This window comes from Lissotriton vulgaris, chromosome 9 (genome assembly GCF_964263255.1).
Source record: "Lissotriton vulgaris chromosome 9, aLisVul1.2, whole genome shotgun sequence".
Classification (NCBI taxonomy): domain Eukaryota; kingdom Metazoa; phylum Chordata; class Amphibia; order Caudata; family Salamandridae; genus Lissotriton; species Lissotriton vulgaris.
Window position 1 is genome coordinate 887,852,252 of NC_141697.1, and position 27,344 is coordinate 887,879,595.

At 44.0% G+C, this 27,344-nt stretch overlaps 1 protein-coding gene across 2 annotated transcripts in view; it reads right to left on the reverse strand.

Annotated features, from left to right (window-relative positions):
- The window catches only part of LOC147692440 (sodium/calcium exchanger 2-like), a 1,124,793-nt gene that overhangs the window by 36,659 nt on the left and 1,060,790 nt on the right, over positions 1-27,344 (reverse strand). For both annotated transcript variants that reach the window (XM_086938642.1, XM_086938643.1), the window contains one exon: positions 14,352-14,627. In XM_086938642.1, coding sequence (XP_086794768.1) covers positions 14,352-14,627 — 276 coding nt within the window. The remainder of the gene's footprint in view (positions 1-14,351; positions 14,628-27,344) is intronic.

Below are 27,344 nucleotides of genomic sequence, written 5' to 3' on the forward strand. Positions count from 1 at the left end.
GGCCCTAGGCCCTATAGTTTTATAACATATCATATTCATTGGTAAATAAGAGACCAAACATAGGTTTGAACCAATCAGGTTAACCTGCCCTCTAGACAACTCTAGAGAGAAGCTCCAGTCCTTCAGATTTTCAACGCCAGAGTGTAGGAGATACATCCAGATAAAATAGTGGAAGGTGAATTCCTCTGGGGAGGAGGGAGGGTTGCATGTGAATCTATGAAAGATTCCAATATTACAGGACTACAGTTACAGGTAAGTAACTTATTTTTTACTCCTGTATTGGAACTTTCATAGAATTGCATGCTTAAATCAGATTAGAAAGCAGTTAAGAAGCACATTGTTTTTTATGGAAAGCATGAATTCATAGATATATCATATGCAAACCCAGACATATACAAATACATCTAATATGAAAGAGTAGAAAGAAAAAATTTGCATAGCCAGAAAAAAAGGATGTAGAGGTTAAGGAGAAATTTCACAGTCATTGGAAAAGAAGAAATGTGTTACTTACCTGTAACTGCAGTTATCCAGTATCGGTGTCTTTCATAGATTCACATGCCTGAATAATTCCCCGTAGTCGGAATGGGAGTCCCCGGTACATAAATAAAGTAATGTCCCATAGACATATAGATATTAGGCCTAAAGGCCTCACATTAGTAACCTATTGTTAGGAATCGAGTCCAGTCCTCTTTCAATGACCATGAACTGTTATCACATGACCTGCCAGTTACAGGATATAAGCCAGTTCTACCTTCCTGTCATTGCTTGTTATTGCCAATGTGTGGGTTCCTGGTTGCTGGTTCCTGTGTTACTTGGATGTGCTTTGTTTGTTCTCACGGGCTCGTGGGAACAGTTCTTTCCCCCTTCTTCTTCAGAGTGTGAGTTTTTTGTCCTTTCCTTCCCCTCGTTTTCCCTGTTTAGTTAGTTAGTGTGATAGGGTCTCTTTTCCCCGTTTTTGTCTAGATCCCAGTGTTTTTTACATTTTCCCGTATTTTTGAACTGGGGGTTCCAGGGGCTCCTGTTTCTTCCCTCCCGTCTGACAACCTTGTCCCTTATATTTTTGAGAGTATTGTTGTGCAGAGGAGACGCTGGTTGTATCAGCGCTTACCTATGTGTGGCGCGTCTCCTGTAAACACCGCTCCACATCGTTACTCGCGGAAGTGACGGCTTTGGTCATTCTGTGTTCCCGAGGGTAGGTTTAGTCACCTTGTTATTGGGATTCTTAAGGTCCTATCCCAAGTGCCGGGTTTTCACGCGTATTGTTTTTAGCGTGAAGGGGTTTTTTGTTCATGTCAAGTAAGAGACATGTTTTTCCCCTGACAACAAAACATAAAGAGGGACACCCTTTTTTATCACAGTCAGCTGCTTGAAGTTCCAAGAGAATCTATCTTGGGGGTGATATTTTTGTTGTCTGCATTCTCCACGATACCAAGCCTGCACTATCAACTGGTAAGCAACGTGATTGTTTTAGCAGGACATGGTCACTGTTGTCGAGATATGTGGGAAAGGTACGTGATTGTGAAGTGTATCTTTTCTTGTTTGTTCAGGTGCGGAAGCGTGGAGGCGGGAGCTGTGATCTCTTCGATCTACAGGGGTGGAAAAATGGGTGTCTCCTCATACTCCACCCCCTTTCCTGGGTCATTGGTTCACTCATAGTTTACATCTCGTGAGTGGCTAGTGAGTCGGGGAAGTGGATTGGAACATACCTCGTTCCTGCAGTGTGTGGGCTGGGCGGAACCAAACACCTATCTCTGTCTTTTATAGAAAGGACCAAATTCTAGACAAGAGACAATCAGCTGTCGCCTCCCTCTAGAACCCTCCTGGAAGGAGCCTCAGTCCCTCAGATTTTCGTATACACAAAGCTAAGTAGGCGTATTACTGAGAGAAGTAGGTGATCCCTTCCAGGAGAGGCGGGAGGGTTGCATGTGAATCTATGAAAGACACCAATACTGGATAACTGCAGTTACAGGTAATTAACACATTTCTTATCCAGTATTAGGGGTGTCTTTCATAGATTCCCATGCCTGAATCAGAGTAGCAAGCAATGAACAAAGCACATTTCGGATGGTATAGGATATGCAAGACATTAGATAACAATATATCAAACAACTAATAGAAACATGCCTTTGCAAGCAAGAGATACCACCAAAGTATACAATAAAGAAATGTGCATACATGAGAAGGATGGAGGGATGAAAAGAAGGCTCACCTCAACTGAAACAGGTGGTGAAGTACTGCTTGTCCCACCGCATCATCCTTCATGAGTTCTGTGTCCAGGCAGTAATGCCTAGTGAAGGTATGTGGCGACTTCCATGTTGCCGCTCTACAAATGTCTATGACCGGCACTCCTGCAAACAGCGCCAATGATGTAGATATTGCCCTGGTAGAGTGGGCTCGCACCTTAGATTGCAGGGGCTGCCCTGCCTGTTCATGACAAAATGAAATAGCTGCAGAAATCCAGCGAGATATACTTTGCTTGGTGAGTGGAAGACCTCTTCTGGGTCTACTGTAAGCCACAAATAGCTGATGAGACTTCCTGAAAGTTTTTGTCTTTTCAATGTAGAATTTAAGGCAGCGCTTAAGATCTAGAGAGTGCAAAGACCTTTCCACTGCCGTCTTGGGATTCGGGAAGAAAGAGCGTAAGACCACCGGCTCGTTGAGATGGAAGTCCGACGGGACTTTTGGAATAAACTTTGGATTTGTCCGCAAGATTACTCTATCCTGCTTGAATTGCACAAAAGGCTCCTGTGGTGATAAAGCTTGAAGCTCACTCACCCGTCTTGCAGAGGTGAGAGCAAGTAGGAGGGCTGTCTTCCAAGAGAGGTATTTCAGGTCAGCCCTGTGACCGGCTCAAAGGGATGCTTCATAAGCTGGTTAAGGACTGTGTTCAGGTGCCAGGTAGGTGGCAAAATTCTCACAGGGGGAAAGGTCCTATAGAGTCCTTTTAAATACTGTTTGACCAATCTGTTAAACCAAAGAGAAGGGCCAGTAGGAGATCTTCTGTAACGGGATATCGCCGCCAAATGGACCCTGATGGAAGCATGAGCCATGCCTGAGTTTGCCAGATGGAGAAGAAAAGGCAATATTTGTTCCGGAGAGGAAGAGAAAGGATGTATACCTTGACCTCTACACCAGATGCAAAATCTCTCCCCTTTCAAAGAGTATGTTTTGTTGGTGCTATCAGCCCGAGCCCGAGCCAAGATTGCTCTACATTCTGGCGGGATAGTCAAGCTTTGAAATTCTCTGAACTCAGGAGCCAAGCAGCTAATTTGAGTGAGGCCAGATTCGGATGCTGGACTTGCTGGTTGCACATCATGAGGAGAGATGGGAACTTCTTCAGACGCATCGGCGGTTCCAGAGATAGACGGTGGAGTTCCGTGAAATAATGTTGGCGTAGCCAAGTTGTGGCTACCAGAATGAGAGTACAAGGCTCCGCCTTCAGCTTTCTGAGGACCCTGGGAATCATTGGAAATGGTGGAAAGGCGTACGCAAAGACGTTGCACCATGCGATCGAAAATGCATTCCCTAGGGACCCTTTCTGGGGATGCCAACTTGCGAAGTGTGGGCATTTGGTGTTGGACCTTGTGGCGAACAGGTCGATCTGAGGAGTACCCCATTTAGAGAAAATTTGGTTGAGGATTCTTTGATCCAGTTCCCACTCGTGAGACGTGGTTATCTGTCTGCTTAATGAATCGGCGAGCACATTGTGCATGCCTGGAACATACTCCGCCCGAAGAGATACATTGTGTCCGATTATCCAGTTCCAAATTTTCTGCGACTCGTGAGAGAGTGTCAATGAGCGAGCCCCTCCTTGTTTGTTGAGGTAGTGCATCATCGTAGTGTTGTCTGTACGGACGAGCACTAGGGAATTTTTGATTCTCGGAAGGAAAGCTTGTAGGCCGAGGAAGACTGCCCGTAGTTCCAGGAGATTGATATGGAGAACCTTTTCTAAGGGAGACCACTTCCCGCTTATCTGTAGCTCTTGGAGGAAAGCTCCCCAACCTTCCAAGGAAGCGTCTGTCGTGATGACATGTGGTGTTGCCGGAACCAGGAATGGTAAGCCTTGAGAAAGGTTTTGAACCGATATCCACCATTGTGGGGACTTGACCATTTGAGGAGTGACCTTTATGCGATCGTCGAAGGACCCTGTGCATTGGACTCTTTGTTTTGTGAGTGCCTCCTGGAGGGGACGCATGTGTAGCCTGCAGTGAGGTATCAAGAGGATACATGATGACATCATTCCCAGTACGGATTTGAAAAGTCGGACTGTCAAGGTCTTCTTTGAAGTCACAAGCAGAGCCAGTGTCAAAAGCTTGTTCTTTCACTCTTGAGATGGGAAGGCTTTCTTTAGTCATGTGTCGAGAGTTGCACCTAGGAAATTGATGCGCTTAGAAGGTAGAAGGACTGATTTCTCCCGATTGAGTGTGAGTCCTAAATGATTGAAAAGTTGCAGACAAGCGTTGGAATATCGGGACGCGTCTTCCAATAATAGATCCTTGATCAGCCAGTCGTCCAGATACGGAAAGACTTGATGATGGCGCTGCCTGAGATATGCAGCAACTGAGGAAAGACATTTCGTGAAGATACGAGGTGCAGACTTGAGCCCGAAGGGCAGGACGCAAAATTGAAAATGTCTGCCTGCCACTGCAAATCTTAAATATTTTTTGTGATTTCTGTGAATCGGGATATGGAAGTAAGTGTCCTGAAGGTCCAGGAACATCATGAAATCTTCCTCTTCCAGTAGTTGTAAGACCTCCTGGATCGTCACCATGCGAAACGACTGCTTCTTCAGGAATTTGTTGAGGACCCTGAGGTCCAAAATCGGTCTCCACTTCTTCTCTTTTTTCCGAATTAGAAAGAAGCGAGAATAAAATCCGCTGCCTCATTGAGACGGAGGTACCTTTTCTATAGTCCCTTTCTGGAGCATAAGAGAGACTTCTTGGAGAAGCAGCCGTAGATTTTTGTGATTCATTTGGCGGGGAGGAGTTTGGGGTGGAATATGCGAGAATTCCAGAGAATTGACGAATTGAATCAATTGAAGGACCCAACGGTCCGTGGTAATCTTTCTCCAATTAGTTAAGAAATGGGAAATCCTTCCTCCAATTTTTGATGAGTGAAATGAATCTGGGACTGGCTGAAGAGACATGTCATTGTCTACGCCCATTGCTTTTCCGCTGTCCTTTACCACGAAAGGACGACTTGCCATAAGAAGATTGTTGTCCATGTTGCTGGCGTTGGTGATATTGGGGTCGACTATGGCCTGAAGAGTATGAATACCTGTATTGATAGTTTCTTCTATAAGAGGACTGTCCTCTTCCTCTAGACCCACGAAAGGACTGGTTCTTGTACTGGAGAGTGCCCAGAGCTCTAACGGTGTCAGTGTCCTTTTTTATATTCTGCACACTTCATCAATTTTGGAGCCAAAGAGCAATTGGCCATCATAGGGCATATCCAATATTTTCATTTGAACCTCGTGATGAAAGGAAGTTCCCCTTAGCCACCCTTGCTGTCGCAAAACTGCTGCTCCAGCCAGCTGATGGAAACCAGTTGTAGCGATATCCATCGCACAGTCTATTATTTCTGACGCCGAGGCTTCACCCTCTAGTAAAATTTTCTTTACCTCCTCTTTGGATGTATCTGGTAATTTGATAGATATGGGGCTATATCCACCATAATTGTCTATTGTAGCGTCCCAAGAGTGCTAAGGCATTGGCTGCCATCACCGTCATTGCAGACATTGAGGAGAACCACTTCCCAATGTTGTCTAACCTCCTGCCTTCCATATCCGGAGGTGCCGATAATGGGGAGAAGGATTTCTGGAATTCTTCTGTGCCGCCTGTGTCACCACTGAGTCTGGTTTGGAGTGTACTATCAAACAAGCTGGTGCAGTATCAGGTGCTCTATACTTTTTATCCAATTGAGGTACCACCGGAGGTACGGAGGAAGGGTTTTGCATGACTTTAACGCCCTGGGTCCATAAATAATCAATAATGGGTATTGATCTAACTGCTTTTTTGAGAGGTTCTTCAAAATCATACAAGAAACAGTCTTGTTCTTGAGAGACCATTGATATTTTAAAACGTTGAGCGGCCCAATCAACTACATTATGGAACCCTCCAATGTCGCCTGGTGGAGAATCTGCGGGCGCAGGCACTGGAGACGCAGGAGAGGGAATGACATAGTCATCCCAGTCATCATGCATAGATTGGGTATCTTGCAGTTCTCCCTCTTCCTGCTGTTCTTCCTCTTCCTCATCAGAAGTCGGAGGATGTGGCAGATCAAACAGCTCGGGCTGAATATTTAAAGGTGGAGGCCGTGGTCTTGGTGAAGGAGATGCTGTGGTAGGTGGAGGAGCAGGAGACTCTGGAAACCTCTGTTTGTAGTCTTGAATGAGGTACCTTAAGTCAGTAACTAAAGAGGCTGGAAGGCAAACCATAGGAGGAGGTGGCGGATGATATTCCTCCTCCTGATCCTCTTCTTCATCCGAACTTTGGCATTTTACATGAAGCTCTGAAGGGCTTGTAGCTGTTTGAACCATGCCCCCTTCATCTGAATCCTCCTCTTGAAGAAGACATGCTGGAGGCAGTGGTAGAACTCTGCTTGGCGATGTTAAAGCCGGCGTGAGTGCCTTTTTTGTGATTGTTAGGCGTACACATGTGGTTTGAAGGCCAAAATCCATCATCGTCGACGAGGCCGTCGACGGCACGGTCGTCGATGGTGGAGCGTCGATGGATGTCGTAGATGGTGGAGTCATCGTTGTCGTCGACGATGTCTTCGTCAACAGTATCTTCGTCGATGGGGCCTTCGTCGACGAGCCCTTCGTCGACGATGTTTTAGTCGATGGTATAGATATAGGATGGTGCACCAAAAGAAGAAGAGTCCGTAGCACATACACTTGAATAGAAAAAGTTCTTTTATTATTTGATAATCTTTAAAAAAGCCTCAGCCAACGTGTTTCGTCCGTGAAAGGGACTTCGTCAGGGCAAAAAAAGTTTTTTTATATAGCATTCCAGATGAGCCGTGGATGTATAGATCCAGCGCTGCACGAGTCCTAGGTTCAGGTTGATAGAATTCTAGTATAATTTCCAATGGTAATGTGGTCAATCGCAAGTCCGGAACAGCGTCGTAGATCCATCGAAAGTAGTGAAAAACGTATAATAACCTGATTCGTATCGAAAGGCTGCAGAGTAAGAAGGTAGGTGGTCCCTATATCTAAACTATGCCCCTGGTTGGACAGAAGATCAGGAGTGTACCGACACCTAGGGCAACGTTGCTAATAACAAAAAACTGCAGTTGCACGTGAGAAAAACGAAAGAGCAGGCATGTATCAATCCTGTTCACTGCCAAAATGACAGAAACCCCATGATAAGGGAATACTCTTCGTATGCAAAACCCGTACACCAGTCGAACGAATATTCAAAGGGAATGTTTTCGTCAATGGTGCCGACGTCGACGATATTGGCTTCGTCGTCGAGGTCGTCACCGATCCCGTCGTCGGCGAGGCCAGCGTCGACGGTGTCTTCGACATCGATGGTGTTTTCTTGATGGCTATCGTCGACGAAAAAGCCCTACCTCCGTCGACGATGGGGTCATAGTCATCGACAAGGATAATGATGATGATGCCGTCGACGTAGAAACAGTCGTCGGCGATGTAGAAACATATGAAGCAGTAGACACAGCTTTTCTCGACGATGAAGATGTCGTCGACGATGCTGTCGTCGACGGTGTCAAAACAGGCTTTTTGAAGGTGTGAACTTCCTGAGAGGAAACCTTCACAGAAGTTGCCTTAGAGAGGACCTCTGAAGACTTCTTTGATGTCTTCTTTTGAGGAGGAGCCTTAGGGCTAGGAGAAGCCACCCATGGTCTCTTTAGAGAAGATCTTGAAGAGACTGAAGAACCTTCACTTTCCTCAGAAGATTCAAGATGGTCCCTGTCTTTCAGCCTCTGGAGCCAAATTAAATGGCGTCCTTCACGGTCTTTGAGGGTTTTAGTGGAAAAGGTACGACATACCTTGCAGTCTTTAGAAGAATGGTCCGGATACAGGCAATATAGGCAGTCTTTATGCTGGTCGTAACATGTAGCCTTTTCTTTCCACATGAACCACAGGATCTAAAAGGACCCTTTTTGGTGTGTCAGCCATGATAGTATCAGCAATCACAGAAGAAACAGATAAGATATCCAAGAACACTGTAAACCAGTTGTAAAGAAAAATCTGAACAGAGCTCAGAGGAGCCTCCCTTAGCACAACGTGCGGTAGAAAATCTGAGGGACTGAGGCTCCTTCCAGGAGGGTTCTAGAGGGAGGTGACAGCTGATTGGCTCTTTTCTAGAATGTGGTCCTTTCTACAAAAGGACAGATATAGGTTGCTAATATGAGGCCTTTAGGCCTATTTATCTATATATCTATGGGACATTACTTTATTTATGTACCGGGGACTCCCATTCCGACGACGGGGAATGATTCAGGCAGGTGAATCTATGAAAGACACCCCTAATACTGGATAGGTTGCAGTCTGCTTGACTCACTGCTGTTTCATTGTGAACTGCAGAATCCAAACAGTAATGCCTGGTAAAGGTTTGTTAATTCTTCCAAGTAGCTGCACAGCAGATGTCCTGGTTTGGCACACCAGCAAACAGCGCTGTTTAAACTGAAACAGTTCTTGTAGAGTGAGGGTGTGCAGATGTCTGTAACAGCTTGCCTGCTGCTTGATGGCAATAGCAAATGGTGCTAGAAATACAAGGACCATAACTCTGTTTGGAAAAAGGAAATCCCTTTTGAGGAGCTCTGTAGGCCACAAAGAGCTGATTAGACAAACAGAAGCATCTGGCCCTTTGCAAATAGAACATCGAGCATCTGTTGACATCCAATGAATGGAGAGCTCTCTTAGCTGGAGTGGAAGGATCTGGGAAGAATATCTTGAGGATGAGAGGCTCATTTATATGAAAGTCTGAAGGGACTTCAGGAATGAACTTAGGGATTGTCCGTAAGACCACTCTATCGTTTCTGAATTGGAGGAAAGGCTTCTGAATGGTTAGAGCTTGAATTTCCCTCACTCGCCTAGCAGATGTCAATACTACGAGTAGAGCTATCTTCAAAGAAATGAATTTGAGATCCACTCTGTGAATGTGTTCCAATGGGTGCTTCATGAGCTGTGAGAAGACAATGTTGAGCTGCCAGAGAGGTTGGGGAGGTCTGACTGGTGGATAGACCCTAAATAGTCCCTTGAAGAATTGAATAACCCGTTCCATGCTTATGACAGAACCACGCCGTCATGAGCCACGGGCGGCGTGTGCTCATGACAACATGGTTCCATCATGCGGCTGCCGCTCCGCCCACGCGGCATTAATTCCCCGCCTGTGCGGGCGAATTAATGAGCGGAAGGGGCCGTGATGGAACCACGCCGTCATGAGCACACGCCGCCCGTGACTCATGATGGCGTGGTTCCGTCATGAGCACGGAAGCGCCGCGCTCACCCCCACAGCAAAATTTGCGCTGCAGTGAAGGAGTTAACGATTCTAGAAGACCATAAGGAAGGAAAGGTAGATGAACTCCTAAAGTGTAAGAAAGCTGCTAAGTCGACCTTGGTGGAGGTGTGAGACAATCCTGATTTTGCTAAGTGCAGAAGATAAGGGAGAATCTCCTGAGGTAAAGAAGAGAAAGGATGCACATTAGCTTGTTGGCACTGCATGCCAAAACATTTCCACTTCAGCCAATAGGTCTTGTTATTACTGCTCGCATGAGCGCTGGACAGTATTTCCCTGCATTCTGATGGGAGGTTCAAATGGGTAAACTCATTGCACTCAGGAGTCAAGCCATAAATGAAGTGATTTGGGATCCGGATGCCACACTTGGCCCTGGGACAACATTAAGAGAGATGGAATCCATTTCAAGAGAATGTGATGTTTTTCAGAGAGTAGGAGATGTTCCATAAACCAATGTTAGAGCGGCCAGGAAGGAGCTATTAGGATCCTCCTGCAGGGCTCGGCTTTCATCTTCATGAGCAGCCTTGGTAGGAGAGGAATTAAAGGAAAGGCGCAATAAAGAAGCCTGACCATGCCATCAAAAATGCATTCCCCCATGATCCCTGATGATGCCAGCTTGCGAAGAACCAGCATTTCTTGTTCTGGGGTGTCGCAAAAAGATCGAGATTCAGCTTGCCCCATCGGAGAAAGATGCAGTAGAGAGTGGCTTGACCCAGTTCTCATTCCTGACACGATGACTCTAGTCAGCTTAGAGTGTCTGCTGTGGTGTTCTGGTTGCCAGGAAGATATTCTGCTCTTAGGGATACTTGGTTGCCAATTCCCAGATGCACTGCTCCTCTTGGGATAGGAGGAGTGACCTTATGCAACCCTGATTGTTGATGTAGTGCACTGTGGTGTCCGTCTGAACGAGCACAGCAAAGTTCTTTATTCTTGGTATTATTCTTGGCAGGAAAGCTTATAAGGCCAGATGAACCACGTTGATCCCTAAGACGTTGATGTGAAGGAGGTGATGCAGCTTTTGACACTTTCCACTTAGTTGTAAGTCTTGAAGGAAAACTCCCCATCTGTCGAGGGAGGTGTCAGTAGTGTTGACCAAAGGAGATGACAGGACTAGAAAGGTGAGGCTGACTGAAATATTCTTACAGTGTTTTCTCCATGAAATAGCTTTTAGCATTGTTGGGGTGATGGTGAGTAGATCGTCGAAAGATCCTTCTGCATGTAGCCACTGCTTGTCTAGTTTCTCTTGGAGAGGATGAATTCTTAATTGACAGAATGGAACTAGAGGGATGCAGCAGGACATCATCCCTAGGAGGAATTTATAATGGCGAACTGAAGGAGACTGTCTTTTTGTGTGTAAGTTCTGCTATTGATATTAGTTTTTCTTGTCTTTAGACCGATGGGAAAGCTCTGTTGAGCGTTTTATTGAACGTTGCTCCTAGGAAGGTAATAGTCATTGAAGGATCCAAGACTGACTTTTTCTGGATTCAGGATAAAGCCTAATTCCATGAACAGCGTTGTGCAGGCTGCGGTGGATGCTTGAGCTGCATACATGGACGACGACTTGACCAACCAATCATCCAAATAACGGAACACTAGGCATCTTTGTTTGCTGAGAAAGGCTGCCACTGAAGCTAAGCACTTTGTGAGTATTTGGGGGGCACATTTGAGGCCAAAAGGGAGGACTCTGAATTGATAACGGCTCCTGACTATTGGAAATTGAAGGAATTTCCTGTGAGATGGGTGGATGCGAATATCAAAATACGCATCCGTCCTGGAGGTCGAGGGTGGACATGTAATCTCCTGGGTTCAAGAGCAGGAGAATCTCCTGCAAGGAGACCATGTAGAAGGACTGTTCCTTCAGGTAGGTGTTTAGATTTACCAAGTCTATTATAGGTCGCAATTGCCTGAACTTTTTGCGGACCAAAAAGAAACGGGAATAGAACCTCTTCCCTGGTTATGATGCAGGAATTGGTTTTATTGCTCTCTTCTCCAACATTGCAAAAACCTCTAAATGGAGGAGATGTAGATGTTTTGGAACAGATGGCCGAGGTGGAGTGGGAGATGAAATTTGAAGAAATTCTAGGGTATGGCAAAATTGAATATGGTTGAGAACCCATTGGTCTGTAGTTATAGCCTGCCAACAATGATATTTTGCCCCTAACTTTATCTGTAAGGAATGAGGAATAGCTTGAGCCTGAAGGTGGTCTTTGGTGATGAGCTGAATACTTATTCTGATGCCCTGCTGTACCTCTTGCAGAAGACCGGTTGTAAGCTGCTGACGGCGGCTGACATTGGGTGTACTGGTGAAAATAGGGCTGAGATGTAGAGGAGTAAGCAGGGTACTGATACTTCTGGTACCCTCTTCTATAGGATGGAAAGCCTCTCCCTCCGTTGACTCAAATGAGCACCTTAGGTAACTGGAGCATCCTCAAGACTTAGCAGTGGCGGTATATGTCTTTATAGCTTGTATTTCCTCATCAACACGTTTGTTGAACAGGGATTCTCCATCAAACGTAAGGTTGAGAAACTTGTTTTGGACCTCAAGGCAGAATGAAGTAGCTTTAAGCTATCCCCGGCAGTCTAAAACAGCTGCACTTGCCAGCAGTCTAAAGGCAGTTGTGGCAATGTCCATCGCACAGTCAATGACTTTCAACGATGTGCGCTCTCCTTCCTGAAGAATCTTTTTGGCCTCTGATTTACTCTAGTTAGAAAGCTGATCCAGGAAAAAGGAAAGATAGGACCACATCCGGCGGTCGTATCAGCCAAGAACTGCGAGAGAACTCTCTGCCCTTACAGTGAGGACCGACACAGAAGAGAACCTCTTCCCAATATTCTCAAAGTGCCTGCCTTCTTTGTCTGGAGGTGCTGTGATTGGGACTGAGGTATTTTGTGACCTGCGTTGTGCTGCCTGAGAGATGACTGAATCAGGTTTCGGGCGCCCAGTGAGACAAGCAGGAGCATCCTCTGGAGCGTGGCACTTTTTCTCCAGATGGGGAGGACCGCAGTGACTGTGGCGAGAGTCTTCGTAACGTTCAAGCCCTCCTCCCCGATTTGATTCATGATGGGCATAACTCTTATGGTTTTCCTGAATGGTTCCTTAAAATCGTAAAGGAAGAAGTCTGTTTAGGTAGAAGGCATAGGTAAGTCAAATCTCTTAGCTACTCGCTCTAGTAAATTGTGGAACCCACCAATATCCTCAGGTGGGGAATCAATAGGAATTGGAGAGGGAGATGATGGTGTGGGAAATGGTAATCATCGCATTTTTGGTGTGGCTACCCTAACTCTCACTCCTCATGATCATCATCAGAAGTCGCTAGATCCTGAAGCGAAGCAGTTTGTGGTGAAAGGTGAACAGAAGTAGGTAGCAAGAGTATATTGTGCTGTGCGGTAGAATGTGGAATAGACGCGGGTGCCAGTGGTGGAGTGGCTGGTGCTGCGATAGCAGAAGATGGAGGCAAATGCTTCTTGTAGTCTGATAACATAACTTTCAAGTCAGTGAGCAGTGTGGAGGGCATGCAAACCACCTCTTCCTGACACTGCTGCGGATATTGGTCCTGAGGGTCATAGTAGCAGTGACCCGAATACTCTTCCTGCTCATGTTCGTCTTCTTGACACTTTACATGCAGTTCGGTTGGGCTTTGTGCCTATCCCTAGGGTCCTTCACCCTCCTCCTTATCAAAGGCTTGTTCTTTTTGTAAGAACTTCAGAACAGAGACAAGAGAGCGAGTGTGTGCATGTCTTTGTCTGTAAGTGAAAACCCCAAGTGAAATCTGACAGACACCCCACCATACTCAACAGAAAGCAGGTGTACCCTACTATTTACTACAGAATTGTATTTTTAAGGGGGTGTTAAACCCCAAATTCCCCCTCCCCTGAAGCTACGTCCCAGCTCCTAGGAGCCTCCACGCTCTGCCTGGCTGCTCTACTCATTGCTCTCCTTTCCATATCTCTCTGATCTCTCCTCACACTCAGGCCCGCCTTCTATGGCTCACAATTACTCCGGTGCCAGCGGCGCGACAGCTCACCTACTTGGACCCGAGCACTTTTCCGTGTCTGAGAGGGAGGGCTGGTGCGCGCCTTAGTAAGTGTGTGCGCACTGGTCAGTGTACCTACCTCTGTCTCAGCATACATTTAGAAGAGGAAGTGGAGGGGCATCTTTCAACGTGACTCACTGCGAGAGGGTGAGTGTAACTATCATTGTGTGCATGTCTGTGTATGTGTGCACATGTGTGTCTGTGTGTGTGCTGTGCCTATTTGTTGGAGGGCGTTATCATAGTCTACTTCTGTCGGAGTGCGCGAGTATCGAAAGGGCCAGGGAGTTTGTAGACTGACAATGACAGCATCAATAACTCTTAGATTGCCAAGACCTATTGGCTTTGCCAATGCTTGTGTACACTGTGCGGTCATTGGTGGCACCTCATTAGTACCAGTTTAACACCAAAATATAGCAATAAAAAACAGAAAGTGGACCATTCACCGTTTGCAATGGGCCTTCCTCTGTGCAGCAACATGTGTCACTGTGTTTTTAGTAACCTTTGAACCGTTTGAGCTAGAAACTAAAAGTAGTTTTTGTTAAAATCTGTAGATCATGCAGCAAATGATGGATTACGTGGCAAATCTCCAATTCAGTGGAAAACGACATGGCCGCTCAATTGCATAATTCCAGTGGCCCTGGTTACCAGCTAAAACCAGAATATTTTAGTGAACTGGAAAGGTGGGACATTTTGTCAGAGACACAGTTTTCAACGGGTTCTAAAAATAGCAAGGGGAAACCTTTCAATCAATTGCCATTTCAATAGCCAGAACTATCCATTAAGCTGCACTACTACTGTCACTTTTCCATCCTGAAACTCTGCTTTGGGCCCTTACCTGGTATGGAGGTTCCCAAAGCGACAAAGACTACAGCAGTTACGGAATCCTTCAGCCCTACGGTGCAGCCGAAGTGGGAGGCTAGGTCTCCGATGAGTGCGGTGAGCAGGCCGATGATAGTGATGCAGACCCAGAAGCAGGCCCAGCCATTGCCATATTCCGTTGGTGGCACAAAAGCGAAGAGCACCTTCCAGAAGACTGTGAGGAAATGCATGACGTAATCAAAGCAGGAGGGAAGCCGCTCTTCCCGGCCATCATCCTCTTCCTCCTCATCACCTGGAAAATCGAGGATAAAAAAAGGCTCATGTTATACATCCGGTCATTGAACATTTTTGTTGTGTGCAGTCACTATCAAGTTGAACGAAATACGTAGCAAAAAGTAGTGTTCGGCTAAGTCACAAATAGGTGTATTTTATGTGCTTGTGAAAAGACAAAGCGTAGCAGGCAAAAATGCTGTGCTGCATTGCGTGAAACGGAGTGAGCAGGACTGCGCCATATTCACAGAGATATGGCACTCGCCTCCCCTCTCCCTAGCGCTGGCGCTGATTTCAGCTGCTGTGGCCCAAATCACACACCTTAGAGACATAGCGCTAGGGTGTGTGCCTGAGTGTACCATGGATTTTGTACTCAAAGTATTATGGCTAGACAAGTGAAAAACCTTTACCTACTTTGTATGTGTGTGTTGTACAGTTCATTACACATGCAAAGTCGGAAAAGAAAGGAGAAATTAAAACATGTTACATTCTGTATATATTTTCATTGTATGTTATGTCCCTTTAAATGCATTGCATCTTCCAGTGTTCTTACCACCACTCTTAGAACCTGTACTGCTGCTAGGCATCAGGTCAGTTGCCACTGTTCCTGCCTGCCAGCCAGATGCTGAGTTGCTGTGCTGCATTACCAGAAATAAATCCTTCAAGATAATTCCTGTTTCTGCCTGATTTCTAACAAAATTTGGCGACGAGGGTCAACAAGAAAACAAATTCAACTCCATCAACTTTTAAAGCAGCACAGGTGTGGAGTAAAATCGTTTTTGAACTTTCAAGCAACTTCGAACCCAGAAGAACTATCTAAGAGGACGTTTCCTGTTACTTCACTGAAAACCCGGTAACTCTACTATCTTTTATCCTGGAGAAATACATTTTCATATGGATTTGTACTTTAATATTGTTGTTACCATTTGAAAACGTCAGCGCATTGAATTCATCAGCGCGAGGTTGTTTTACCTGATCTCTGCGTGCCTTTCATAGAGCGAGCCTTTCCGTCATCGTGGGACTCGAGCACTTTTCAAAGGAAAACAAAGACGCTCTTCATTGCATCACCTCGACCCGCGTGATTACTTCTAACAGCAACAAGACGCATGCGCGCATTCACGCGAAGAACACTGCTCATTAGGACGTCGTGACGCAGGGAAAACGGAACGTCCTACGTCCTTTGGTAACTACGTGCGGCCATTTTGTTATATTGGTTACCACGGCAACGAGTTTCCGAGTCGATCTGTGCTAACTTTCTTTGCTTCGACTCGATCTCCGTTTTTTTTTCCAGGTTTTTGCTTCACAAATTTTATTTTTGGATAGACTTCAAGTAAGTGGTGGCGCTTACACTATTTTTAGGATTTGTTTCACAAATTTTATTTTTGGATAGACTTCAAGTAAGTGGTGGCGCTTACATTTTTCTCTTACATTTGACTCAGAATTACTGTCTAAGAGAGAATACTGAATTTATATTGGTGTGCATTTACTATTTTTTTTTTTTGATTGTATTTTGCAATTCATTGCTTCAACAGTGAACTTCATTCATAATAGTGAATATTATTTCATATGGTATATATATAAGGGCACACATACTTTAAGTCATGGCCATGCAGTTCGATCCACCGGACAAATTTTTGCAAAATAAAGGGGACCCTCCTTTACCTTGGACACGTTGGAAGGAGGAGTTCATCAATTATATGAAGGCAATCGACGGGGAACGCATGGGAGCTGAAAGGAAGAAAAGCATTCTTCTACACTGTTTGGGATCAGAGGGGCAAATGGTTTTTAGGGCTCTCCCACAAATTCCACCTGCTGAAGGTGAGGGTGAGGGTACTAATGTATACAAGGAAGCTTTATTGAGACTAGAAAAAAGGTTTAAACCAGTTACAAATATTGCGTTAAATAGATATAAGTTTTATACTAGAGCACAACATGATTCTGAATCATTTGATGATTTTATTACTGCTCTCAGGTCATTATCCATTCATTGCAATTTTGGCACTATGTGTGATGAGATGTTACGTGATCAAATTATTGTTCACGTTAAGAACAAGAAAACACAAGAGCGACTTTGGGATTTAGGAGATCCTAAATTGTCCGAAGCTATTGCCATTGCTAAATCGTTAGAACAGTCCGAGAAGTGGATGAGTACAGTTAAAAAACATACTGAACATAAAACTGAGTGTGTGGATGAAGTCTGTGCACTCAAACGCACAGAGCCTCATTCAAGTGTAGGGTCTCATCCCAGTTCCAATTTTAATTCCAGCAGGACAAATTTTCATGGCACTGTAAGAAAATTTGATAAAACATATATATGCTTTAGATGTGGTAGTAAAACTCATCTAGCCTCATATGGTGGTTGCCCTGCTATTAACAGAGAATGTAGGAAATGTGGTAGAATGGGACATTTTTCCAACATGTGTAAGGACATTAAAAGATCAGTTCCGAATACACAGGTAAAGATGGCATCTGTTCTGGAAGAAACTTCCAAAGCATGTAAGTGTGAATGTGCGGGTAACCATTGTGGTGATAAGGGTTTTGTTGTGTTTTTGAAGGAGGCTATGTCGAATGTTAATGACCCTACTGATTCTTTTGGTATTAGAAAACCACTATGTGAAGTTGAAGTGTTAAATATCAAATTGGACCTTATGGCTGATTCAGGTTCTCCATGGACAATTATTACCAAGGAATATTTTGATATCAAATTAAGTGCAGTTCTCTGTCTTAAAAACATTTTACCACCTGATATTTGTGCTTTAAGTTTCAATGAAAGCAAAATTGATATGTTAGTTTTTTTGTTGTAGATCTCACGTTCAAAGGAAGATGTGTGAGTGTCAAGTTGTATATAGCTCTAAAAGGTATTAATGTACTGGGTTGGAGAGACCAATGGAAGTTTGGGATTACTCTCAATCCTCGTGCAGTGGATCCAGTGATGTTGGATGTGAATGCGGAAGTATGTAACATTGCTTTGGTTGAAAAGGATAAATTAACCAATTTAACTACGTTAATTAAAACAGAGTTTAAAGATGTTTTTTCAGATAAATTGGGTATGGTTAAAGATTATTCCCACAGAATCAAACGTAAACAGGATGTGATTCCTCTCAAACAAAAATTGAGAGGCGTTCCCATTAATGTTAGAGAGGAGCTGAAGAAAATGCTAAATGATTTAGTTTCAGAGAAAATTATTGAACCGATAGAGTCTGCAGAATGGGTTTCGCCCATCGTTTTAGTTAGGAAATCGGATAAAAGTTTGAGAATGTGTGTGGACCTTCGAGCCCTGAATGCTAACATCATAGTAGACTGTCATCCACTGCCCAATATAAATGAAGTGGTATCAATGTTAGAAGGGGCGAAAGTTTTCTCCACTTTGGATCTAAGATCAGCCTATCACCAGGTTCCACTGACTGATGACTCAAAATGTTTAACAGCATTTATTACTCCTCAAGGTTTATACCAGTATACTAGAATGCCGTTCGGCTTAGCTTCGGCGGCTTCGGTATTTCAGAGGGTGATGTTTAATTTGTTTAGAGATTTTGATAACTTTGTAAAATGCTTCCAGGACGACATTTCAATTTTTTCAGCTACAACTGATGAGCATTTACAACATCTACGTAGTGTGTGTCGGAAGTTGGAGGAGAATGGTCTTACATTGAAGGCTAGCAAGTGTAAAATGTTCCAACATTCTGTGGAATATCTGGGACATACTTTATCCGGGGATGGGGTAGTTCCAAAAAAATTGAATGTTGATGGTATTACTAATGCGCCTCCTCCTGAGAATAAGGAACAATTACTTTCGTTTGCAGGTATGTGCGAATATTACAGTAAATTTGTATATAACTTTGCATCTAAAATGGAACCTTTAAGACGACTTCTCAGAAATAATTCTGTTTTTGTTTGGGGACAGGAACAACAAACAGCTTTTGAGCCTATTAAGTCTGACATTTTACAAGCTCCTACCCTTAGACCTTTTTGTATAAACAAAATGTGCATAATCACTGTGGACGCCAGTATGTACGGTTTAGGTGCTGTTTTATCTCAAATTTCTGGGAAGGAGGAGTGGAATGTTTGCTTTGCTTCACGTACACTCAATGAAACGGAACGGCGATATGCTGTAATTGAAAAAGAATTGTTGGCCTGTGTTTGGGCCATAGAACACTTTCGAAATTATATTTGGGGCAGTAAGTTTCTGTTGAGGACTGACCATAAACCCCTCGTTAACATTCTGTCTACCGGGGGTGGGTGGAGTTCTACTGCCCGCATAGCCAGACTGACTTCAAGATTGCAGGAATACTGTTTTACTCCAGAGTTTGTTCCTGGTAAGAAGAATGTTATTGCGGACTTTATGTCTCGCATGCCTTGCAAAATTAGTGTTGTAGGGAAATCTGAGGATGCTGACATTGTTATGTGTTTACAAGATGTTTTGTCAGGTTCTTTCAATGACATTTCTGAACAGTCTTGGAAACTTGCTTATGAACAGGATGCCACCTTACAGAGCATTAAGAAGTATATCTTGGAAGGTTGGCCTGACAAAAAGAATTTGTCTGATAGTGTTTTACCTATGTTTTCTATCATGGATGAGCTAGAATTGGAAAATGATTTGATCTTCAAGGCTGGCAAATGTGTTCCTCCTGTGGGTATACAGAAGGTAATTTTGGATTTGGCACATAATATGCATCCAGGAATGTCGGCTATGAAGCGTCTCATAAGAAATTACTTTTGGTGGGCTGGTATCGATAGAATGGCAGATCGCAAGGTAAGAGAATGTGAGGTTTGTATGGGAAGTGAAAGAATGTTAAAAGTTAATGTTCCTCCCTTGAAGTGTTCTACTTGGCCAAGTGAACCTTGGAAGAAAATTTCTTTCGATATTTCTGGTCCTTTTATGTGTCTCCCAGTTGATTCCCGCTATGCTTTGGTTCTGGTGGACTACCACTCTAAATGGCCTGAGGTCAGGTTTGTCTCTTCAGTCTCCACTAATGTTGTGATAGACTTCTTCAAGGAGGTATTTTCCAGGGAGGGCACTCCGTCAGTGCTGGTTACTGATAACGGGGTGCAACTTACTTCTGTAGAGATGGAAAATTTTCTCAAACAACTCAACATTAAGCATTCTTTAGTTTCTGTTTATGAACCACATGAAAATGGTTTGGTCGAACGTTTTAACAGAGTTTTGAAAGGTTTTGTCTCTGATGTCATTAAAGTTGGGTCCAGTTGGAAGAATTCGCTAAGAGAAAAACTGTGGTTATATAGAATAACTCCCCATTCTACAACTGAAGTCAGTCCCTTCCGTCTGTTAAAAGGGCGGGATCCAACTTCCTCAATTTGTCCATGGTGGTTAAAAGACAAATGTTTAAATATTTCTTTTTCTGAGAATTTGTTAAAAGATGTTGCACAAAAAGTTGAATGTAAACAGCGTAAGGTTAAAGAATGGTATGACAACAAATGGAAGACCAAAGAGCCTAATTTGTCCATTGGGGATTGGGTCAGGATTAAAAAACCTGGTTTTATCACAAAGTGTTCAAACAAATTTGGTAAGCCTATGAAGATTGTTAAAGTTTTTACCAACAGTGTTATCACTCAGGATGGCAAGTTATGGAACATAAAACGTGTTGCCAAATGTCCCTCACCCCAAAATAATTCTGGACCTTGTGTACAATTGTATCCCAATGATGACATTTCTTCAAGGGTTAAGATATCGTCTCGCTCTAGATGTCCTCCTTCTAGATTGACTGATTATGTTACTTAGGTCTTTATTTTACTTTCTCTTTTCTCTTTATGGAAGGGAGATGTGTTACATTCTGTATATATTTTCATTGTATGTTATGTCCCTTTAAATGCATTGCATCTTCCAGTGTTCTTACCACCACTCTTAGAACCTGTACTGCTGCTAGGCATCAGGTCAGTTGCCACTGTTCCTGCCTGCCAGCCAGATGCTGAGTTGCTGTGCTGCATTACCAGAAATAAATCCTTCAAGATAATTCCTGTTTCTGCCTGATTTCTAACAAAACACTTCTCCTTTTAACATTTGCTTTTCAGTGTTAATGTTTTGCGCTAAACTTTGTCTACCAATGTTAGTAGATAGGGTTTAGCTGAAATAAAAATGGGTTGTTGCATGGGAATGTCCATGTACCACCCATGGAACGCCCCCTTGCTGCAAAGTAATGCGTTACTTTTGGGTACTTTCCAGTGCAAAACACGTGTTGCACTGGAAAGTGAATCTGGAAAAAAACATTTTGTGCTGATCTGTGATACTAACCCAGTGCAAAATATTGGATAATCTCCCCCAGATTGTCACTTCTGGATGCCTTTGAAAGAGATAGATTACTCCAAAGCAGTGTTTAATCTTATCCGGTGATTGCTGCAGAGGAGGTAGATTGCCTGCCTCTGGTGTATAGGTATGAAGTGCCAAGCACCAAAGCCCTTCATCTGATCTATTTCGCCACTGACAGAGGGTGGCCAGGTGTCCCGGATTTGCTGGGATGGTTACTTTTTTTCACTGTCCCAGCATATATTTGGAAATGTAGGAAATGCAGGACCGGACTGGCCGTAGCTGGCACTGGGCTTTTCCCCAGAGGGCCACCAGGGTGAGGGCCGGTTTTAGGCACCTCCCGACGTTTATGTTACCGGGGACCAGCAATATCAGCCCCAGTAACATAATCAGCCGAAACCGGCCCTAGCAAACAGCTCGGCTGCACCCCCTCCTCACCTCCAACGAGGGCCAGTTGAGCAGTTTCCCAGGTCCGGTTTCGGTTCCCAGTACGGCCCTGAGGAAACGTACCTGTTTTCAAAGAGGGTTCAATGAATACAGAGACAGGCAAGTTTTCATGTTTTCCAGTCCAGCCCCTGGCAGAAAACAATGTAAAAGTTGCATTTAATTCCCCTCAATGCCTCACTGTCCGTTTTTTGTGTTTGTGAGTGTTGTCACTTAAGTCAGTCTGTGCCCATTGGTTCCTGCAAAACTGTAGTCCTATGTTGATGTCTGTAGAATGCCCTGGTTTTTATGTTTAAAATCTACTTACCCCGCGCCGGCAACATCTACAGTTTTTTTAGTGCAGGCATAATGCGGGCTCTGCTATAAAGTAGGAGCAGTAAATATGCACCATCAGCTTTAAAGGATATATGATATGCATGCCCTAGGTTAAGAGCCCTTGGTGTGAGCGGTTCCACAGTCAAGAAATGACATAATCAATGCAAAACACAAGCCCTTTCTTGGTGGGGGTGTAAGGAATGGGCACTTTTGCCTGAAATGTTTAAAGTTGAATCAGTATTCCTAGATTACCAATTTCGCTCCGAGGATGTAAAGTGTTCAAGAAGTTCAACAAGGCGTTTCACCTTCATAGCCACTCCGATGTCACGGATGAGCTGAGGTGCAGTCATTAAGTTGTACGCTGCTATGAAGAGGTCCTATATCTTTAAGGTGCTATTATTTAATCTCAGTATCAATCAACTAAGGTGGCTGATTTCACACTTTGTCATAGTCCTGGACTCAATTTGTGTATTGCTGATTATCCAATTTTTGAAAGAATTGCATTTTCACTACCCATTTTACAAGCTCTCCAAATCACTTATTGCCCAAATCCCTGCAATACGCTGTACCATGGTCTACATATGCTATACAACCCATCGATAGTGGAGCGAATTCTTAGAAAGACTCCACATTCTGACACCTTTCCATTAATTTTTCTCTGAGGGATGCTTAAGTAGGGATGCCACGTTAGCGATAGTGTTGGGACAGATTGATGCTTTATATTCATCAACCTCGATGCAGGGACATTTGGACTCATACTTTTTGATCCTCTGCATCCTATTTGTGAGTTAATTGTCTTGTGCATGTTGCACCGACTCAACTTTATCCACAGATTTGGTTTTATGTTGATTCCAATGTATTTCTACACTCTCATATTAAGGTGTCTTTATGTTCAGTTATTCTTGGCTTTGTAATAAATTAACTAACCTTGCGTAGTGGTCTGCAGTTACTATGTGTCAGAGAAATTCCTTAATGAATTGATTAAGTTAACGATTTTCTCCCCTCTATGCTCATATGCTGCAAAAAAGAACCATCAAATTGTGACTCTAGAACAGATCTAGAACTTATGGGCCCGGCCCTTTCAGGAGTCCCACTCATTCTTTTATCACTGCACTCCCCACATCAACTTCACACACCACAGAACCTCCCTTAAACAACCTTATTTATTTATTTATTTATTAAATTTATAAGGCTCAAACAGCTACCCAAAAAGGGTTTCCCGGCGCTGAGACACAGCACAGAAAGGTGGCACGAGTTCACGGGGTCGTTCAAGATTATTGATCAAACAACCAGGTTTTAATTTCTTTCCTGAACCTAGAATAACTGACCTCCTTACGGATGTGGGGCGGAAGTGAATTCCAAATGGACGGACTCTGATGGGCGAAAGATCTACCTCCCATTCTAGAGAGTTTAAACCTAGGCACTCAAAAGTTTGCTGCTGATTGTGACCGTAGGTTTCTTTTGGGAATGTAGGGACGAACTAATGCCTGTAGGTATTTAGGTGCGGTGCGTGCTTTTATTTTGAACATATAGTTCAGGGTTTTAAATCTGATCCAGTTTTCCACCCTGAGCCAGTGCAGATCACGCAAGTGGGAGGAAACACTAGTGGTTTTTGGAATTTTACATAAAAGTCGGGCAGCTGAGTTTTGGACAAGCTGTAACCTCCGTATGACTGCTTTATTTGCACCTAGGCATAAGATGTTCCCGTAGTCAAGCCGAGATGTAAGAAGGGCATTGACTACGGTTTTCTGGGTGGAGATGGGCAGCATCCACAAGATCTTTCTAAGCCACTTCAGGATGGTAAAACAAAGGCCTACAACTTTATTGGCCTGTTGTTTCATGGAGAGGGAACTGTCCACAATTACGCCCAAGTTTCAAGCATGAGTGACTGGTGTTGGGAGATTTCCCATCTGGGAAGGCCAATGTGAGGCATTCCAGAGGTCTCGTTGCTTACCCAGAAGGAGGATCTCTGCCTTGTCTCCCTTTAATTTTAGCTGGTTGTTGGTCATCCAGCTGAAGATGTTCTGGAGACCTTGCTTGAGGAGAGACACTTCAATGGAGTCCCACTCATTCTTCTGTCACTACACTCCCCACATTAATCTCACACACTACCGCACTTACCATAAATAACCTTATACACATTAATGGAGTTCTACTCATTCTTACCAGGGGCCCACAGGCTTCCACGTCGTGGGGCCCCATCGGCCTCACTGCACTATGAGTGTAATGTACACAACAGCTTGAGAAAGCCTCTGACTCTTCCTCAGCTGAAAGTAAAAAGTGAAAACTTGCAAGATTATCTTATTGTTGCAACTGCTGATGGATGTATTTCACCTCACTGGCAAAAAGCCTCCTAGGCAACAGTCAGTGTGATTGGGCCCAGCCAGGCTAAAGGAGAATCCTAACAGAGGTGAGAGAGAGCAGTACAGAGCAGACTGAGGGTTAGGGACAATGGGCCAGGCAGGGGCATAATGCAGGCCCATGCAGCCCCTGCGTTGCGGGGGTTCTCCCAAACTCTTCAAGCCCCCAGAATCCTTTCAGGGGACCCCCTTCAGCCCAAGGCCAATGCAAATATGTCAGAGCCCCTTATCACATTCTGCAGGGGGAATCCCATAATTTTGCATTATGCCACTGATTCTCACATCACTGCACTCTCTACATCAACTTCACACACCACAGCGCTGCACATAACCAACCTCTTAAGCTTAAATGGAGCCCCACTCATCCCAAATTATCAACCTCAAATATTTAAACTGAGTTTCAGTATTCACATCAGTGCTGTACAAGAAGAATACTGCCCTTCCACTTTAAGTTATCCTCACTCAGACCCCTTTCACCGAAAAAATGAACTTCAGTGCATGGCCCATTCATCCATTAATTAAACAAAATCAATTCAATCGGTATCAAAGCCTTCCGCTCACCAGGTAATAATTTGTGAAGATGTGTGATTAGTTTCGAATTTTTTTAAAGTCTAAGAATTGCTGTTCTTAGGAGCCTCACCAAGACTGTTGCTTCAGCACGCCCACTCTGGAAATGTTTCCAGTAGCACTATAATATACTCGAGAGAAAATTAATGACAGGAAAAAGACAGGCATAAAGAGAAATAAAATAAATGTTGTGAAAATAGACATTTTACAGTCTTCTTGAAAGTGTAGCAACAGAAAGTAATGACACGAAGTATTTATAATTCGGATATTCATACAAGTCTAAATAAGTGATATGCATGCCTTCTCTGTGTATAGGCAAGGAAACTCTCCACACAGTAGCCAACTTTGTAAGATAGGTAAACAAAATAAAAAATAAAAGTGTGGCATTAACATTGTTGTTAACATTGTTATTACAAACAAGCCTCTCTTCCAAAATGAGGAATCCTGGGTCAGATGTACTAACATTAGGAATTAGGAAATCGGTGCTCGCAATGTATGAAATTCTTTTGAGTTTCATTAGCGATTCCTAGTGGGTGGCAAATAGACCTATCTCATTCACATTAATGATGTAGGTTGCAATTTGTGACCCATTAGGAATTGTAGCCATCAAAGGGATAGTGGCCTGTGGAGGTCAGCAGACCACCCTGTCTGTAATTGCTTTAAATAGCAATTTTTAAAATAAAAAAAATGCAGCATTTAAAAGGAAGCATGAAACTTTGCTGTTTGCTCTTAAAAAAATATTTGTTTTCTATTCTCAATGGGGATGGAGTCCCTGGGGGCCCATCCCCCCCTCTCATTTACAAATGGGTTCCCACCTCCTTCAAGGAGTCGATACAATATGAATGTTTTGCGACCGTAATTAGTTCGCAAAACGTTCTACATCCTATTCAGATTTAGTATTTGGAAGTGACGCCCTAAACTCCCCCCTAAACTCCCCCCTTCCAAATACCAAATCGCAAAGACAAATTGTGATTCGGTAAGGTATTACCGAATCACAATTTGTGTTTTTGTACGCGTGGAAAACCATTTTTGTGGTCGGAAACAAAATACTGTTTTCCATTCTGCAGATTTTGTTTTTCCTCAAAGGAATTGCCCTTACTGCCCAGAAACTCTAAACTACGCCAGCATTCTACAGAGAGGAACATAATTAAAATGATTGCCTTGGGACACACTCACCCAGTAGAGGAAATCTCGGTATAACTTAGTTCCAACAACCTGCACGCATATCACCAAATAAACATGCGGGAAACTACTATATGAAGCACACACTTCTGCCTGAAAGCTTCAATTTAACTTTTTTCCTCAGGTGTCCAATAAATCCTGAGGCACAAGTAAGTTTATAAGCATTTCTGCGTTCCGTTGGGCACATCTTCTGTGTATGCTGTTACCACTCTTTGTCGGTAGATGGCAGCGCATCCCTTTTACCGCACTCAAAACCTACAGGAAGTAAAATGGAACGAGGGACAACTCTCCAAGTTGAGTGCTCAGGTGAACAGTATAAATCCCGCAAGCCTACTTAAGGAGAAATAAAAGTGATAGGAGGTATCTTTGAATTAATATGAGCCACTAGTTATACTCAGTGTCACATCGCAGCCCGTCGTTTTTTTGCCCATTTTTCCATTTAGACAGGGTTCAGCCATATGCAAATAGGCTTGGTCCTGCTCCAACAATAACAGTTCAGCCCACACTGCCAAGTCAGGCGCCTGCAGATGGGAACACAAGCAGCGCCAACCCACTTAGGTTCTGTTTAGGCCGCGGCAGTGAGGCGTAGAAGATTCCTATGGACTGGTGAATGCGGTGCCAAGTCTGGCAATACCCGTCACACTTTTGGAGTTGCACTGAGGAAAACAAAAAAATTATGAGTGGAAAACAAAGTTAGGGCAACAAAAGTCTGGCAAGGTGAGGTAACAAAAAAGAGAGAGTAGCCAACATTGAGAAGTTAGGGTGTGTCCAGGCCATCAGGGTTTAGTGGTGCGATTGGCAGTGCTTAATTTGAGCAGGTGGTTTCCGGTACTCAGCACCATCACTTATTTGTCAGCACCGGTGCTTGTGATAGTCTGACACAAGGTGGCGCTGTCTCAGATGATGTAAATGTCCAGTATTTGTAAAGCGCAAACAATTTCCAGAAGGTGTCAAGGTGCTAGGGGCCCTCGAGGAGATTAAACGAGCTATTGCCCAGAGTCATATGGTGCTGGGCTGATCTGCTGCCGGCACCAGGGATCGAACCATGAACCCCCAGGTTCCGAGTCAGTTGCCCTGGGCGCTGAGCCACACCTCTTCCACAACAACAGCCAATTATTAATTCAATATACATTAAAAATAACTATTACCTGCCACCCAAGCCATCCTTATAGCTTTGGGGGCCTGGAATAGTTTGAATTGCCACACTTGGAGGAGTGTGAGGGCTAGTAGGTGTGTTGTTGCTATCACTGGCAACACAGCAGGGGCAATGTTGTGGTGCAAGCTGCAGTGGTCTCCTGACGAAAGTCCTGGCACTTACTTATTTACAAATGAAGTACTGGCGATTGGGATGAATTTGTGGCAAAGCTGGGATGCAATGTAGTCAAGTTAAGGTAGTAGGGTGCAATGGGACCGTATTGTTTTTACACAGCATGCATTTGCTGATTAGAATATGCCAGTGTAACAGAATGTTTCTTCTAACAGGTATTCTTTTAAACTGCTCCAATGTAGGCTAAGGGAGCAAGGGAGGCATCTTTGTGAGGAAGACAGACCGTCACTTCAGGGCGAGTGACCAGCACACACTGCGAATTCACTCACACCTAAACTCACT